Source organism: Nicotiana tomentosiformis, chromosome 5 (genome assembly GCF_000390325.3).
Source record: "Nicotiana tomentosiformis chromosome 5, ASM39032v3, whole genome shotgun sequence".
NCBI classification, from domain to species: Eukaryota; Viridiplantae; Streptophyta; class Magnoliopsida; order Solanales; family Solanaceae; genus Nicotiana; species Nicotiana tomentosiformis.
The window spans coordinates 59,253,517-59,271,804 of record NC_090816.1 but is presented as its reverse complement, the minus strand read 5'-3'; the positions used below and the strand labels follow the sequence as shown (position 1 = coordinate 59,271,804).

General features: G+C 41.5%; 1 protein-coding gene across 1 annotated transcript; it reads left to right on the top strand.

Moving 5' to 3' along the window:
• Positions 1 to 7,437: 7,437 nt before the first annotated feature.
• Positions 7,438 to 14,134, top strand: LOC138892421 (uncharacterized). Its single transcript, XM_070176136.1, has 5 exons — positions 7,438 to 7,649; positions 8,289 to 8,417; positions 8,889 to 9,144; positions 9,808 to 10,212; positions 13,946 to 14,134. Exons 1-5 carry the CDS (start codon positions 7,438 to 7,440, stop codon positions 14,132 to 14,134), a joined length of 1,191 nt encoding a protein of 396 aa, XP_070032237.1.
• The last annotated feature ends 4,154 nt before the right edge of the window (positions 14,135 to 18,288 follow it).

Sequence of the window (18,288 nt, the reverse complement as noted above, 5' to 3'; positions counted from 1 at the left end):
CAGACCGCAAAATTGCCTTCTTCTGCCAAAATTTTCCATCCACTCCTCAGATCATTCTTCAACCCAAAACGTCTGTACCATGCAGAGCTTGCAAGCTGTGAAGAATTTCTATAGTCCTCAAACACATAAGTCTACCTCGGCACCACAAAACCTCAAATTCCTTGGTGAAATTTAACGGGGACTTACAATCTATTATAATCAAACGATGTTTTGACCTAATTCCATTTGGATACATAGGCTACCTGAGTCAGGCTCGGTCATCATCATAATTCATTTATCATTCTATTACCCTCAAACTACATTCAAACCTGATTCCGTTCGGATACGTAGGCGGCTCCGTAGACAGGTTGTGGGTGGTGTTTGATGTTGGGAATTAAACTAGTAAGTGTTGGTATTTGGGCAAACATATTTTTCATCGTATATATAAACTTGTAATATTTTGAAAATCATAAATGAATATCCTTTAGTAATGGAAAAAGAATGTGGAACACTTAAATCTTCTCATGTCTATCACTTGTATTGATTCTTATGTTGTTAATGGGCAAGGTTGGGTAGAAGGCATCTAGCAAGCTTGCTTACCTGGGGTATCTCGGTTGAACATCGATCGCGCTCCCTGAGGTTAGGGCATGACACTGTGGTAGTAGAATAAAAGTGTAATTGTGATAAATGATAAGAGAATGGCGTTTAGGCCTTCGATTGAGTAATGATTCATAGAGAAGGGATTTCATAAATTACACGGGATTAGAATACCCCCCTCCCATAAGATGAACCACATTGGGATGCCATGAACCATGGTTATTGAAGTATAGTATCGCCCTTAGGTGGATTAGGCAAATTATTTCAGATGTTCCCCGATGAGATGTGAGCCCTAGTGACAATGTGTTACGTAAGAGGTTTCAAGTTATCATTGGTAGATTATAGATAAAATTTGAGGTGAATCACCAATCGATGGATAAAAGTTCCAAAGTATGAGATGAGATTAGGCTATCATTTTTAAGATGAACAATAATGAGGAAGCATTAAAGGACTTAGATTTATACATGTAGCATAAAGCAGTGAGAGAATAACCTGGAGTTGGGTAGAAAACCTCGATAATAATAAAACCAAAGTAAGAGTTATGGTATAGTATGACCTACCTAGATGCAGTAAAGCCATAAGGATAGATAACTGAGTCTATGAAACAAAATATAGAATAGTCGTAAGTTCGACAAAGTATCGAGCGAACAACTTTAGTACACCTACAGATTCCCAGAGGGACAACTTGTCATAGTACTACATATGTTCACAAAGTGAGGCCTAGAGATTGGCTAAAAGCTAGAGGAAAAAGGAGAGAAGATAGCATAGGTGCAGATAAAAGGGCAGAGTCGTACAGGTTGCATGACAAAAGGTAGCAACAGTTATGAGATTGGAAGAATTTCGACCACAAGTCGTGGTGTGAGAAAGAGGCCTAAAGGGGGGAATGCCCTAGACTTTGGATTTATTCACACAACAGTTGCCTAAATAACAAGGACAATATTAAAGTATTCGTAAGGACTGTAGGTTATGAGACTGATAAGCGCATCATCAACATTCGAGGACGAATGTTCCAAAGGGGGAAATGATGTTACACTCCATAGTATTACGTCGATGTTATACCCCATAGTAAAGGGGGGATTAATTATAATATTACTAAGTCCACCAGCTTTGTCTTATGTATCCACATACTTTTGGGATAAGCATTGAATTAACTAAGTGGGCCACCTCTCCTATTTAACTTAGTCTAGCAGAAATCTAAGCTACTTCTACATATATATATATATATATATATATATATATATATATATAAAGATTTCAAGTAGACCAATTGGGGGAAATTAGATGAAACCTAGTTGCTGCTACGTTTTGGCTTCAAAGTTGCTGCCATCTTTTTAGCCTCCACAGTTGATGCCATGTTCTTAGCTTCATAGGTGCTGCTATGTTCTTCATCATTGAGGTAAGATTTAACTACCACTATGTATTCAATGTCATCTATGTCTTGTTTAGTTGAATTAATAAAGGTGACTAGGAAAGCTAAGGTTTATCTCCATTGATGAAGTGTTGTAGTTGTTGAACGGTTTTGAGTGGGTTTTTAAGGTATCCTATGGCTGAAAATTGTGAAGTATAGTTGTTTGTGATAGTGGTTGTGTTGTGAGTATAGGAGAAGAGCTAGTAGTGTTTAATTGCCATTGTAGGATGATATGACGCTTATGCACTTTAAGTGTTCGATAAAATGTCGTAGTGAATCCAATTATTGGTTTATTGATTCGATTGTGATCCAAATCATTTATACAATGTAGATTATCATTCATAGAGCGCACTAGAACTCGTGACCTATTGTTAGCCAAGTAACAAAGGTATGTTAATGCTATCCCTTCTTTTCCTTTTGGCATGACCCATATGATACAAACAAAACGAGAAAACGCGGAACTTTCACAAATGACTCTATTCTTAGAAGTACTAGGGGTGCCTATGTTCTTGATTCCCCATGTGTCCTATTATTATATCACATGTTCATGGGTCTCAGAAAATATGTAAGTTGATAAAGTTTATTTTATGATATTAATCGAAGGCATATTGATCTTATGACATTCCGAGAGATCTTATCGACTTACTTCCTTATGCATTGCATTGCATTCGTTTATACATGTACATTGACCCATGACTAGATGGCATTATATACACGTATATTATATGTATATGGGGTATGGGATGCCCGCAGAGGCTTGATGATGTTATGTACGCATATACCTATGCATGATATGACATTTATACGCATATACATGACACTATAAAGTTTTCATGATTCACTGTGCTATTCAGACTTATAGGTTGAGTCCTTTACTCCATATTTCTTTCATGTCTTTTATATACTTCTTTTAATGCCTTACATACTCGGTACTTTGTTTGTATTGATGTTCATTTTTCCTGAGGACGCTGCATTTCATGCCCGCAAGTCCAGATAGACAGGTTGACAGTCCTCCTAGTAGGCTATCAGCTTAATAGAAGGTGTTGGTGCACTCCACTTGCTCTAGAGTTGCCTATTCGGTCAGTATGCTTTGGACATGTAATGATTTGTATGGCGGGCCTCTGCCCCAGCCTTTATGACATTTATGTACTCTTAGAGGCTAGTAGACAGATGTCATGTATATGGATGACTGTATGGCCTTGTCAGCCAATGTTTTGAGTGTACAAATGATCATTTCAGTCCTTTAGGCCCGTATGTCACATGTATAAGTTTGTATACCATGTTGGGTTGTCCTATGTCAAGTATTCTCTTATGTTTAATACTAGTTATCTCATGACGGCCTTTCCGGTTCATTTACCCATGATAGTGTAACGACCCGGCCGATTGTTTTGAGAGTTGTAGCCCCGTTCCCTCATTTACTGCTCATTTTGTACTTTATAACTGCTATGTGACTTGGCGGGGTAGTTGGTTCGGGTCCGGTGAGGTTTTGTAATGAATTGAGACACTTAATCTCAAAGTTGGAAGCTTAAGTTAAAAAGGTTGACCGGATGTTGACTTATGTCTAAACGACTCCATAATAGAATTTTGATGGTTCTGTTAGTTCCGTTGGGTATTTTGGACTTAGGAGTGTGTCCGGATTGGGGTTTGGAGGTTCGTAGTGGAATTAGGCTTGAAATGGTAAAAATTAGATTTTTGGAAAGTTTGATTGGGAGTGGACTTTTTGATATCGGGGTCAGATTTCAATTCCGGAAGTTGGAGTAGGTCTATAATGTCAAATGTGACCTGTATGCAAAATTTGGGGTCAATCGGACGTGATTTGATAGGTTTCAGCGTTATTTGTAGAAGTTAAAATTTCCTTAGTTTTAATAGGCTTGAATCGGTGTGCGATTCGTGTTTTTGATGTTGTTTGAGGTGATTTGAGGGCTAGACTAAGATTGTATCATGTTTTAGGACTTGTTGGTATGTTTGGTTGAGGTCTTGGGGGCCTCGGGTTGATTTCGGATGGTTTTCGGATCGAAAATGGGACTTGGTGCATGGCTGAAGCAGGGAGTGTGCTGATGTGATTGCACCTGCGGAGCTTTGATTGCAGGTGCAAGATGAGGAGCGCAGATGCGGCCAAGATTGGGGAGGACTGTGGTCGCAGGTGTGAGAAGTTTTCTACACCTGCGTGGCCGCAAGTGCAGTGTGATAGGCGCAGAAGCAAAGGGTGCACAGGTGCGATGGGAAATACGCACCTGCGATTGCGCAGATGCGAGGGCGATGACCGTAGAAGCGGAAGCCCAGTTCCAGTGGTTCACTGCAGAAGTGGGTGGAATGTCGCTTCTGCGATGCCGCAAATGCGGTTAAGTCTCCGCAGAAGCGGAAGGGCTGGATAGAACACTTAAATTCAAGGGTTCATGATTTTGCTTCATTTTAAACATTTCAAGCTCGGGTTTGGGCGATTCTTGAGAGGATTTTCGAGGGGTTTCTTGAGGTAAGTCTCTTGTGCTCATTTTTGATCAATAATATTATTTCCCCATCGATTTTTTCACCTAGTTGGTGTGTATTTAATGTGTAAATTGAGAGTTTGAGGCTAGTGATTTAGAGAGTTTGATTTGGGGATTTGGGTGACGATTTGGTGTCGGATTTTGATAAATTTGATATGGTTGGACTCGTGGATGAATTGGCTTTCGGGTTTTGTGACTTTTATCGGATTTCTAGATGTGGGCTCAGGGGCCGGCTTTTGAGTCGACTTTTGACTTTTGATTAATAATTTAGTATTTTCTTATGGAATTGATTCCTTTAGCTCGTGTTGATTGTATCACATTGTTTGTGGCTAAATTCGAGGCATTTAGAGGATGTTTCGCAAGGCAAAGATGCGTTGGAGTATGGATTTGCTCGGATTGAGGTAAGTATCACTTTTAAACTTGGCCCTGAGTGTTCGAACCCCCGAATTATGTGTTATATGATTGGTGTTGAGGTGACGCACATGCCAAGTGATGGGTGTGTGGGCGTGCACCGTAAGAACTGTGACCTAGACGATTCCATGGAACTATATAGTGGATTTATCTTGTTAATATCCATGTTTTCATCATGTGATAAAGTAATTGAGCTGCCAATCATGCTAGAAATCATGTATAGGTTATTAATACTGCTGGGACCCATAGTAGTCGTTTCCTTGTTGTTGACTTATTGATTTCATTGACATTTCATACTCAGTCATATTTATTCAATGCATATGATATCTCAGTCTCCGTTGCTATTTATTGCTATATCATATCGTCCTTTTTGGGCTAGCTTCACGACATTGTGAGCCATAGAGAGAGAGAGAGAGAGAGAGAGAGAGAGAGAGACTGGAAAGATTGATGACTGAGTAAGGCTGAGTGCCTGATTGAGAGTGATAGTTATGGGATCAAGCTGCACGCCGCAACATGTTTACTGATTTATGCCTGGATCTAGCTTATTATAGCGCTTGGGCTGAAGAAGCCCCTCCGGAGTCTGTACACACCCCCAATGAGCGCAATTGATTATATTGAGGGATGAATCTTCACTGGACATGGATCTTGTCCGAATCATTTATATATGGGGATGGACCTTCCCCTGGGAAAGATTGGCCTTATACTGTACTGAGTGATTGACTGTCAGTCGACATATATATATATATATATGGGATGGATCTTCCATGGGCTGGATTGGCCATATACAGTACTGAGCGATTGAGTATTTCGAGTGTGTGAGTACATGAGGCTTTCAGCGTGGTGCATCACATACAGCATGTGCATTGGCATTTAGATATTGAGAGGTCATACTCCTCATATCATTCAGAATTTGATCTATTTTACTGTAGAACTTGAAAACATGCCTACATTTCGGTACTATTATTTCTATATTGAACTGTACCTACTGAATTTGTCACTACCTTTCAGTCTGTAGGTTAGATTTGTTACTTATTGAGTAGGTTGTACTCACTCTACACCCTGCACCTCATGTGCAGATCCAGGAGCTTCCGGTCACGGTGGTTGCTGAGTTGTGGAGTTCGGATTTTCGGAGACTATCGAGGTAGCTGCTTGGCATTCGCAGACCTTGACTCTCCCTCCTTATCTTCCATTTTATGTTTCAGTTTTTATTTCTTAGATAGTGTATTAGACTGTGTTTTTATGTAGATGCTCATGTACTCGGTGACATCCCAATTTTGGGAGAGATTTTGTATTAAAATATTATTTCTTACCTTGTTGTTAAAAAGGTTTTCCTTAATTATAACTGATTTCGTATCTTTCAAATCTTTAGAGTGTTGTAAATATCTACGTAGTCGGCTTGCCTAGTACCATGATAGGCGCCATCACGATAGGTTGGTTTTGGATCGTGACAAGTTGGTATCAAAGCCTACGTTACATAGGTCTCCCAAGTCATGAGAAGGTTTAGTAGAGTCTTGCAGATCGGTACGGAGACGCCTGTATTAGTAGGCTGCCAAACCCTTATGATTTCATTTGTGAAAGTTCCGGTTTAGTCATGAGCAGGTTTAGTAGGCTGCCGAACCCTTAGGAAACTTCACATTCTTGTATTCTTGTCGTGCAAATTTGTTGATTACAATCACTAAATATTTGGTGTTCTATTCCCTCACAAATAGTGAGGACACGTGCTACCGGACAGGATGGCCAGCCACCAGTACCACCAGCTAGGGCCACGAGAGGCCAAGGTCGCGGTAGGGGTCGCGGTAGGGGCAAAGGTGCAACTCATACAGTAGCTAGAGCAGCACCTGCAGATCCACTAGTTGCTCCAGTCCAGGAGCAGGTTTCCAATGTGGTTGAGCCAGCGGGGCCAACTCAGGCACTAGCTGTGCCCATTGTGATTCTGGTCTTTCATGAGGCGTTGGCGGTCAGACCCAATTCTATGTTATTCCTGCCAGACCAGATGATGTTGCCTCAGATGCAGTGATCTCAGGTATTGTCTTAGTATTCCACAGGGATGCCTCTGTATTATTTGAACCTGGTTTCACTTATTCGTATATATCATCATATTTTTCTCATTATTTGGATATGCCCTGTGACTCCTTAGTTTCATTTATTCATGTATCTACGCCAGTGGGCGATACTATTATTGTGGACCGTGTATATCGGTCATGTGTAGTGACTATTGGGGGATTGGAGGCTATAGTTGATCTCTTATTACTTAGTATGATTGATTTCGACGTGATCATGGGTATGAATTGGTTGTTTCCATGTCATGATGTTCTGGATTGTCACGCTAAGACCGTGACATTGGCAATGCCGGGGTTGCCAAGGATCGAGTGGAGAGGTTCTCTAGACTATGTTCTAAGTAGTGTGATTTCATATTTGAAGGCCCAACGGATGGTTGCGAAGGGTTGTTTATCTTATTTGACCTTTGTGAGGGATGTTAGTGCTGATACTCCTTCTATTGATTCTGTTCTGGTGGTGAGAGATTTTCCGGATGTGTTTCCTGCAGACCTGCCGGGCATGTCGCCCAACAAAGATATTGACTTTGGTATTGACTTGGTGTCGAGCACTCAGCCCATTTCTATTCCTCCGAATCGTATGGCGCAAGCTGAGTTGAAGGAATTGAAAGAGCAGCTTCAGGAACTCCTTGATAAGGGGTTTATTAGGCCTAGTGTGTCTCCTTGGGGCACACCAATCCTATTTGTGAAGAAGAAATATGGTACTATGCGGATGTGCATCGATTATAGGCAGTTGAACAAAGTTACAACCAAGAACAAGTATCCTTTGCCGCACATTGATGATCTATTTGACCAGCTTCAGGGAGCCAGGGTGTTCTCCAAGATTGATTTGAGGTCTGGGTATCACTAGTTGAAGATTCGAGACTCGGATATTCTAAAGACAACATTCAGGACCCGTTATGGTCATTATGAGTTCCTTGTGATGTCTTTTGGGCTGACCAACTCCCTAGCAGTATTCATGCATCTGATGAACATTGTATTTCAGCCTTATCTTGACTCGTCTATCATAGTGTTCATTGATAATATCCTGGTGTACTCTCGTAGCCAGGAGGAGCATGCACAACATTTGAGAGTTATGTTGCAGCGGTTGAGGGAGGAGAAGCTTTATGCCAAGTTCTCCAAGTGTGAGTTTTGGCTTAGTTCAGTGGCATTCTTGGGGCACGTGGTGTCCAATGAGGGGATTCAGGTGGATTCGAAGAAGGTAGAGGCGGTTCAGAGTTGGCCTAGACCATCCTCAGCTACGGAGATTCAGAGATTTCTCGGCTTGGCTGGTTATTATCGTCGCTTCGTGGAGGGTTTCTCATCTATTGCATCGCTATTGACCAAATTGAACCAGAAGGGTGCAATTTTCAGGTGGTCGAATGAGTGTGAGGAGAGCTTTCAGAAGCTCAAGACTGTCTTGACCACAGCTCCAGTTCTAGTCTTGCCTTCAGCTTCAGGCTCTTATACAGTGTATTATGATGCTTCTCAGATTGATATTGGGTGTGTCTTTATATAGCGAGGTAGAGTGATTTCTTATGCTTCGCGTCAGTTGAAGCCCCATGAGAAGAACTACCCTGTCCATGATTTGGAGTTGGCTGCCATCATTCATGCATTGAAGATTTGGAGGCATTATCTCTACGGTGTGTCTTCTGAGGTATTTACGGATCATCGGAGTCTCCAGCACTTGTTTAAAGTAAAGGATCAAAATTTGAGACAACATAGATGGTTGGAGATGCTAAAGGACTATGATATCACTATTCAGTATAATCCCGAGAAGGCTAATGTGGTGACCGATGCCTTGAGTGGGAAGGCAGTGAGTATGGGTAACCTTACATTCATTCCTATTGGTGAGAGACCGCTTGTAGTTGATGTTCAAGCCTTGGCCAACCAGTTCGTGAGATTAGATGTCTCGGAGCCCAGTCAGGTTCTAGCTTATGTGGTTTCTCGGACTTCCTAATATGATCGCATCAGAGAGCGCCAGTATGATGATCCCCATTTGCTTGTCCTTAAGGACACAGTTCAACACGGTGATGCCCGAGATGTTACTATTGTGGATGATGGGGTATTGAGGATGCATGGTTGGATTTGTGTGCCTAATGTAGATGGGCTACATGAGTTGATTCTTGAGGAGGCCCACAGTTTGCGATATTCCATTCATCCAGGTGTCGCAAAGATATACCAAGACTTGAGGCAGCATTATTGGTGGAGAAGGATGAAGAAGGATATAGTGAGATTTGGAGCTCGGCGCCTTAACTATCAGCAGGTGAAGTATGAGCATCAGAGACCGGGTGGATTGCTTCAGAGTCTAGAGATTCTAGAGTGGAAATGGGAGCAGATCACCATGGATTTTGTAGTTGGGCTCCCACGGACTTTGAGGAAGTTCTATGCTATTTGTGTGATTATGGATCGGCTGACCAAGTCCGCACACTTCATTCCAGTTGGGACTACTTATTCTTCAGAGCGGTTGGCTAAGATTTACATCCTACAGATCGTTCACCTTTACGGTGGGCCAGTGTCCATCATTTCAGATCCGGGCATGCAGTTTACGTCGCAATTTTGGAGAGCCGTGCAACGAGAGTTGGGCACCCAGGTTGAGTTGAGTACAACATGTCACCCTCAGATGGATGGACAGTCCGAGTGCAGTATTGAGATATTGGAGGACATGCTACGCGCTTGTGTCATTGATTTCGAGGGTTTATAGGATCATTTTCTGCCGCTCGCGGAGTTTGCCTACAACAACAGTTACCAATCGAGAATTCAGATGGCTCTGTATGAGGCTTTGTATGGGAGAAGGTGTATATCTCCAGTGGGTTGGTTTGAGCTAGGCGAGGCTAGGCTATTGGGTATTAACTTGGTTCAGGATGCTTTGGACAAGGTTCAATTGATTCAGGATCAGCTTCGCACGGCGCAGTCTAGACAGAAGAGTTATGCCGACAAGAAGGTTCGTGATGTTGCTTTCATGGGTTGGGAAAAGGTACTGCTCAAGGTTTCACCCATGAAGGGTGTTATGAGGTTCAGGAAGAAGGGAAAGTTGAGCCTTCGGTATATTGGGCATTTTGAGGTAATCCAGAGGATTGGAGAGGTGGGTTACAAGCTTGCCTTGCCACCTAGTTTGTCGAGTGTGCATCCATTATTTCATATTTCTATGCTTCGGAAGTATGTCAGCGATCTGTCTTATGTTTTGGATTTCAGCATTGTTCAATTGGATGGAGATTTGAGTTATGATGTGGAGCCGGTGGCCATTTTGGATTGGCAGGTTCGAAAGTTGAGGTCAAAGGACATAGCTTCAGCGAAGGTGCAATAGAGAGGTCAGCCAGTCGAGGAGGCTACTTGGGAGACCGAGCGGGAGATGCGGAGAAGATACCCACACATATTTGAGACTCCAGGTACATTGGACCCGTTCGAGGATGAACGTTTGTTTAAGAGGGGGAAGATGTAACGACCCGGCCGGTTGTTTTGAGAGTTGTAGCCCCGTTCCCCCATTTACTGCCCATTTTGTACTTTATAACTGCTATGTGACTTGTCGAGGTAGTTGGTTCAGGTCCAGTGAGGTTTTGGAATGAATTGAGACACTTAGTCTCAAAGTTGGAAACTTAAGTTGAAAAGGATGACCGGATGTTGACTTATGTATAAACGACTCTGGAATGGAATTTTGATGGTTCTGTCAGCTCCGTTGGGTGATTTTGGAGTGTGTCCGGATTGTGGTTTAAAGGTCCGTAGTGGAATTAGGCTTGAAATAGCAAAAATTGGATTTTACGAAAGTTTGACCGGGAGTGGACTTTTTGATATCAGGGTTGGATTCCAATTCCGGAAGTTCGACTAGGTCCGTAATATCAAATGTGACTTGTGTGCAAAATTTGGGGTCAATCGGACGTGATTTGATAGGTTTCGACTTCATTTGTAGAAGTTGAAATTTGCTTAGTTTCAATACGCTTGAATTGCGGTGTGATTCGTGTTTTTGATGTTGTTTGAGGTGATTTGAGGGCTCGACTAAGTTCATATTGTGTTTCAAGACTTGTTGGTATGTTTGGTTGAGGTCCCGAGGGCCTCATGTTGATTTCGGATGGTTTACGGATAAAAAATGGGACTTGGTGCATGGCTAAAGCAGGGAGTCTGCTGGTGTAATCGCACCTGCGAAGCTTTGCTTGCAGGTGCGAGCTGAGGAGCGCAGATGCGGCCAACATTGGGGAGGACTGTGGTTGTAGGTGCGAGAAGTTTTTCACACCTGGATGACCGCAGGTGCGGCGTGATGGGCGCAGAAGCGAAAGGTGAGCAGGTGCGATGGGAAATCCGCACCTACGATTGCGCATATGCGAGGGCTAGGACTACAGAAGTGGAGGCCCAGCTCAAGTGGTTCACCGCAAAAGCGGGTGGAATGTTCCTTCTGCGACGCCACAGATGTGGTTAAGTCTCTGCGGAAGCGGAAAGGCTGGACAGAACACTTGAATTCAAGGGTTCTCGATTTTGCTTCATTTTAAACATTTCAAGCTCGGGTTTGGGCAATTCTTGAGAGGATTTTCGATGGGTTTCTTGAGGTAAGTCCCTTGTGCTCATTTTTGACCAATAATCTTGTTTCGACATTGATTTTCCCACTGTGTGTATTTAAGGTGTAAATTGGGTGTTTGAGGCTAGGGATTTGGAGAGTTTGATTTGGGGATTTGGCTGATGATTTGGTGTCGGATTTTGATAAATTTGATATGGTTGGACTCGTGGATGAATGAGCTTTCAAGTTTGGGGACTTTTATTAGATTTCGATATGTAGGCCTGTGGGCCGGCTTTTTAGTCGACTTTTGACTTTTGATTAATAACTTAGTATTTTCTTATGGAATTGATTCCTTTAGCCCGTGTTGATTGTATCACATTGTTTGTGGCTAGATTCGAGGAATTTGGAGGCTGTTTCGCGAGGCAAAGGTGTGTTGGAGTAGAGATTCGCTCGGATTGAGGTAAGTGACACTTCTAAACTTGGTCTTGAGGGTTCGAAACCCCACATTATGTGTTATATGATTGGTGTTGAGGTAACGCATATGTCAAGTGACAGGCGTGTGGGCGTGCATCGTAAGAACTGTGACCTAGTCAATTCCATGAAACTGTATAGTGGATTTATCTTGTTAATATCCGTGTTTTCATCATGTGATAATGTAATTGAGCTGCCAATCATGCTATAAATCATGCTTAGGTTATTATTGGTACTGTTGTGACCCATTGTTGTCTTTCCTTGCCATTGACTTATTGATTTCATTAAAATTTCGTACTCAATCATATTTATTCATTGCATATCATATCTCCGTCTCCGTTGCTATTTATTGCTATATCATATCATCCTTTTTGGGCTAGTTTTACGACATTGTGAGCCCAAGAGAGAGAGAGACTGGAGAGATTGATGATTGAGTGAGGTCAAGAACCTAATTGAGAGTGATAGTTATGGGATCGGGTTGCACGCCGCAGCATGTTTACTGATTTATGCCTGGATCTGGCTTATTACAGCAATTGGGCTTAAGGAGCCCTTACGGAGTCTATACACACCCCTAGTGAGCGCGGTTGATTATATTGAAGGATGGATTTAACCCGGACATGGATCTTGTCTGAATCATTTATATTTGGGGATGGACCTTTCCCTGGGCTAGATTGGCCTTATACAGTACTGAGTGATTGACTATCAGTTGACGCGCGCGTGTGTGTGTGTGTATATATATAGGATAGATCTTCCATGGGCTAGATTTGCCATATACAGTACTGAGCGATTGAGTATTTCGAGAGTGTGAGTACACGAAGCTTTCAGCATGGTGCATCACATGTAGCATGTGCATTGGCATGTAGATGTAGAGAGGTCATACTCCTCATATCATTCAGAATTTGATCTATTTTATTGGAATTGAGTTTAACTGTTGAACTTGAAAGCATGCCTACATTTCTGTACTGTTATTTCTATATTGAACTGTACCTGCTGAATTCGTCACTACCTTTCAGTCCAAATGTTAGATTTGTTACTTATCGAGTTGGTTGTACTCACGCTACACCCTGCATCTCGTATGCAGATCCAGGTGCTTCCGATCACGGTGGTTGCTTAGTTGTGGAGTTCGGATTTTTTGGAGACTATCGAGGTAGCTGCTTAGCGTCCGCACACTATGACTCTCCTTCCTTATCTTCCATTTTATGTTTCAGTTTTTATTTTTATGTAGATGCTCATGTACTCAGTAACACTCCGATTTTGGGAGAGATTTTGTATTAAATTATGATTTCTTACTCCTTTGTTAAAAAGGTTTTCCTTAATTATAACTACTTCCATATCTTTCAAAGCTTTAAAGTGTTGTAAATGTCTGCGTAGTCGGCTTGCCTAGTACCATGATAGGCACCATCACGACAGGTTAGTTTTGGGTCGTGATAAATAGTATGATAAGAAGATACGTTACGTTGGTACTTGGTGGAGTGAGGCACCGGGTGCCCGTCATGACCCTTCGGTTTGAGTCGTGACAATGAAGGTACATTTTCTTAGCCAAAAGTACAACATCAACAATATCTAACTCAAACAATGAGGGAGCAGTAAACAACAAACAATTATCCAAACTCAACTAAAGCTTTCAGATCGTGACAATTGTGTGATAGAGAAACAGAAGTGAACTCCCCATCACAGCCCCAAACTAGAAAACCTGATTATCGAGCACAAAGCAGTGGAGTTTAACTTCAAAGCTTCAACAAACAAAACAACAGTAAAGAATCCTAACGAAAGCAGCAGGAAAAAGACCATCAGAAAACAAACCAACGACAGCTATAGGACTGTGTCCTTGACCACAAGTTGCCGAAAAATTAAAGGCACAAGATTAATCAAATAAAACAACCACGTCTCATAAACAGAGACCCGTCAATGAGAAGCAGTGATCTCACTAGCGAGGGACACGATTTTTGACCAGATGAGTGGCAGCAGTGGTTATTGGCGTTACTTTAACGGCGGCCGCCGAAAAAATGCCTAACCTCAAGGAAACCATTGCTGGCATTTGTATTTCCGGCCAAACCTACAAGATCTCGTTAAGATCTGGCCAAAGACGAGCGACAAAGATGAGAAAGGAGAAGAAAATAGGGATGAGAAAGAGACAAAGATAGAGGCAGCAGGGGTGATGGCCAACGTTAATGGAGGTCAGCCCCCTCCAGCGACTTCGTCTACAGCAGCGATGGCGAGGAGAATGGATGAGAGAGGAGCAGTGGCGGTTGCAATGATCTGAACCATAGTCGTTGTCGATCATCACCTCCGGCGGCGGCAACCATGAGAGCTGGAGAAGATGGGGAGTTGCTAGCTTTCTCTCAACATGAGAGAGAGATGAGAGATAGACATAGGCGATTGTCTCTCTCCAAAGTGATAGGTGAATGGACTAGGGTTTTTAGAAGACACTTTTAATAAAATCTGATGGTAATTTGTGTGTGTGTATAAATGTGGGTGTGGGGTGGCAAACTTAGGGACCAAGTTTTGGAAAATAAAAAAAGGTAAAAATGTAAAAGAAAACATGTGGTCAGCAATGTAAATGTGTAATGTCACACCAATGTCACATAAATGTCATTAGGTGATCACATCAGGTCACATCAAGTGACTTATTAAGATGTCTTGTCGCATCAAGTGTGTTGTCATCTCAGATATTGACGAGACACTGGTTTTTGAGTGTATTTGATCCGTATTTGAGATAAATTCTACCGGCCTCCTCGTAGTTAAATAAATTGTATTATAAGAATTGAAAAATAATTATTTAATTAGAAAATCTTGTAGTATTTATTTGAAAATATAACTACTATAATTGTGTCATATTGATTATTATTTTATTTTTTGAAAAGACAATAAATTGATAGAACATCCTAATATTTGAAGAATAGGACAATTATCAATAAATTATTTGATATTTATAAAAATGCACAAAATGGTAGTATTTAACTAATTGCAATAAAATTATAGAAATTCCCATATTTTATAAAAATAGGAATAATTATCAATAAATTGCGTTAAAGCTAAATAATGTGCAAAAACTATATTTTTATCATTGTTTTGACTAGGAAGCATGTAGAAGTTACTTTTAAATACGGAGGGTCAAAATTAACTGTCAACAGTTGCCCTTCTTTGACCGGAGATGATGTAAGAGTCTTCGGGCAAAGAAATCGACACCATACTCAATTTTGACCCGACATGACAGAGTGGGGGTGAGGAGGTTTTGAAGATAGTGACCAAACTCTGGTATTCTTGGGTGTAATGAGAATCAGGTCGCGTGTAATTCTGGAATGAAGCTGAGTGCTACTTGTGAATTGTAGCCTCATGGGATGGAAGACAAATGTTCGAGGATGAAAGAATTCATGTGATCTCGACATTGATTCCAAAATTGCCCAGTGTCAGACTATGGTAACACTGGGACGTGGTGTTGGATGGACGGATAGATTGATTGAATGGATTTTGATGGATGAGGTCGGGCTCTATGTAGAGTTTTCCTACATATCTCGAATGTAACGAGAATCAGGCCGGTTGTAGTTTGACAAGCGATGGATGATTTGATTTTGACTTTTGATTTGAAAACTGCCCCAGCATCAAGCTATGATGACACATTGGATGTTTTATTTGACCATGGGGGTTCGGATTATCTACACACCCCGTGTCAATGGGACGTAAGAACAATACTTGGGACATGTTGTCGATTGCTGTTTGAAAAGCTAGACATCTGTCCTCAAAACCTGCCCCTATTTATTTGCTAGAAGATAGTTCCACGTTGTGTTGCGTTTTTGGTAAGTAGGGTTGACGATGTGTGGACTATGCTTCGGTTTGGCTTGAGGAAGATTGATATGTGATTTTTTGAATGAAGTAGGGTCCCGTGTTAGAACTCTAATTCAAAAGGGATCCGATCTAGATACCGGTCTGAAGTAGTTTTTCGAAGGAAATCCAGAATGTATACCGTTCCGAAGTGATCGGAGCACTTAAATGAAAAAAGAAATTTCGGGCTAAGTACCGATCCGAAGTCATACGAGCACTTAAATCTAAGATACCCGTATTAGAAGGTGGGCGCCTGTAAAATTGAACTTGAAATAAAATGCCCATTGTTCAGGAGGTCGCCTGAAAAATATGGCTTTGAAATGAAATGCCCATTGTTTAGGAGGGCACCTGGAAAATTTGAACGTTGAAATGAAATATCCATTGTTCAGAAGGGCACCTGGAAAGGGGCAAGAAGCTATTCTTTTTCTATGTAAGAAAATTGATGAAGAGGGTTCTGTTATTAATGATTCAGGTAGGTAATAGAAGCACAATGATAGAATTTGAAATGATATGGCCGAGTCTAACTTAGACTGCCTACGTATCCGAATGGAATAGGCCAAAGCGTAGTTTGATTATGATAAATGAATGAATCCGATGTGGATTCCCTATGTATTCCTAACAAAGGAAATCAAGTCGCGGCGTAGTTCCGAATGTATAGCAATGATTTTCTTTTGGTTTTCTATTACAAGAGTGGGACCGGACCCTACGTGGGTTGCCTACGTATACCCCCGTGGGAAGTCAAGTCGAGGCGTAGTTTTGTTAGAACAAAATCTAGCTCCACCGTCAACAAAACTTGACTTTTTGTTTTCTGTGTTTTTTGTTGTTTTGTAGCTTTTTTTAGAGAATATTTGAAAAATGAGAAGTAAGGAAAGACTGTGATTTTATTGATCGGTCATCTTTTTGACTTGGCTTTGGTTGGTGCCAATAATTGGTTTTGTGCATAGGAATTCCCACCATATACTTTCCAGCAAACCGAGATCAACTTATGGGTAGTTTCTATAGCTTCGAGTGGTACCTAGGGTATACCTAAGTATCGACAAGAATTGTTCATCTTGCTTCAATAAAAGGTTTTGAATTCTACCTATCCTCAAGTTTTGAGTGACTCACTGCAAAGAAAGTCCTAATTTTCACACATATTTGAAGTATTTTTGTATTTTGACTTTAGGACATTTTTTCGAAGCACACTCACACTCAGAAAAATGTTCAATGCATGCAGTTGAGATACACTCACACTCAGAAAGATGATAACTCGCGTGCCAATAATATGAATAGCTGGTGTGGTCACATGCTCAATATCAAAATCTGCCCGGCATGGTCACACGCTCAATATTACAATCCGTAAGCTACCAGTCCGACCCATATCACACATAAAGCAGATGTGCAGGAATACATGTACATGATCAAGGAATATCAAATCTCATAATCCTGGACTAGTATAAGTGACATGCTAAGGTGTATGCATGTGCAAGTGTGATATCATAGCTCAAAAGAGGTGAATACATCACAAAATAGCATTTATCAGGCTAAATCAGGAGATTAACCTCTGTACAACCTCAAACTTGACTCAAATAGCTCACAACAGAGGGGTACTGTAATGACCTGACCGGTCGTTTTGAGAATTTACATTTCGTTCAGTTATTTGGAATCTTGAGCAGCATCGTATGATGTATTATGACTTATGTGAATCGTCGGTTTTGGTTTTCAGGTTATTCGGAATCGATTTGGAAGAATGAATTTCATTGATGAAGCTTCTAGTTGGAAGAGTTGATCAAGTTTGACTTTTGTGAATTTGACCCCGGAATGACATTTTGAGGGCTCCGTTAGGTTCAGATGGTGATTTTGGACTTGGGCGTATGCCGGATTTGCATTTGGATATTTCTAGAAGGATTCAGCGCTAATTGGCGAAAGTTGAAAATTTGGAGGTTTGGAAGGCGGTGTTTCTTTGGCCTTCACGATCGCGATGGTCTTTCCACGATTGCGAAGAAGGGCAGACGTGGGCAGTGAAGTTTTAAAGACGGGAATAGAGATTGGAAGGTTCCAACAGGTTTGTATGATGATTTTGGACTTGGGAGTATGTCCAGATCAGGTTTTGGATGACCCGGGAGCATTTCGGCGCCTATTGTGGAAGGTTGGCATTTTGGAAGAATTTCATAAATTTGGGTTGGAGTGCATTTTAATGTTATCAATATCCGGTTGGGATTCCAAGTCTTGGAATAGCTCTGTATGGTGATTCTGGTATTGGGAGCGCGTCCGAAAGTGGATTTGGAGGCCAGTATGTCATTTCGGGGTCATTTGGCAAAAAATGGAAATTTGAAGGTTTTTGGAAAGTTTGACCGATAGCAAACTTTTTGCTATCGGGGTCGGATTCTGATTCTGGAAGTTGGAGTATGTACGTAATGTCAATTATGAGTTGTGTGCAAATTTTGAGGTCATCGGACGTGATTTGATAGGTTTCAGCATCGAATGTAGAAGTTTGAAGTTCTAAAGTTCATTAAGTTTAAATTGGGGTGCGATTCATGATTTTGATGTTGTTGGATGTGATTTGAGGCCTCGAGCAGGTCTGTGTTATGTTATGGGACTGGTTGGTGTGATTGG

Bases quoted from the DNA above. Each gene is read 5' to 3' on its own strand.
- LOC138892421 (XM_070176136.1), top strand. From the start codon at position 7,438: ATGTCGCCCAACAAAGATATTGACTTTGGTATTGACTTGGTGTCGAGC. The intron at 9,145-9,807 runs GTGAGATTTGGA...CAATTGATTCAG, and splicing joins GAAGGATGAAGAAGGATATA to GATCAGCTTCGCACGGCGCA. The intron at 10,213-13,945 runs GTGCAATAGAGA...GATCTCGTTAAG, and splicing joins AGGACATAGCTTCAGCGAAG to ATCTGGCCAAAGACGAGCGA.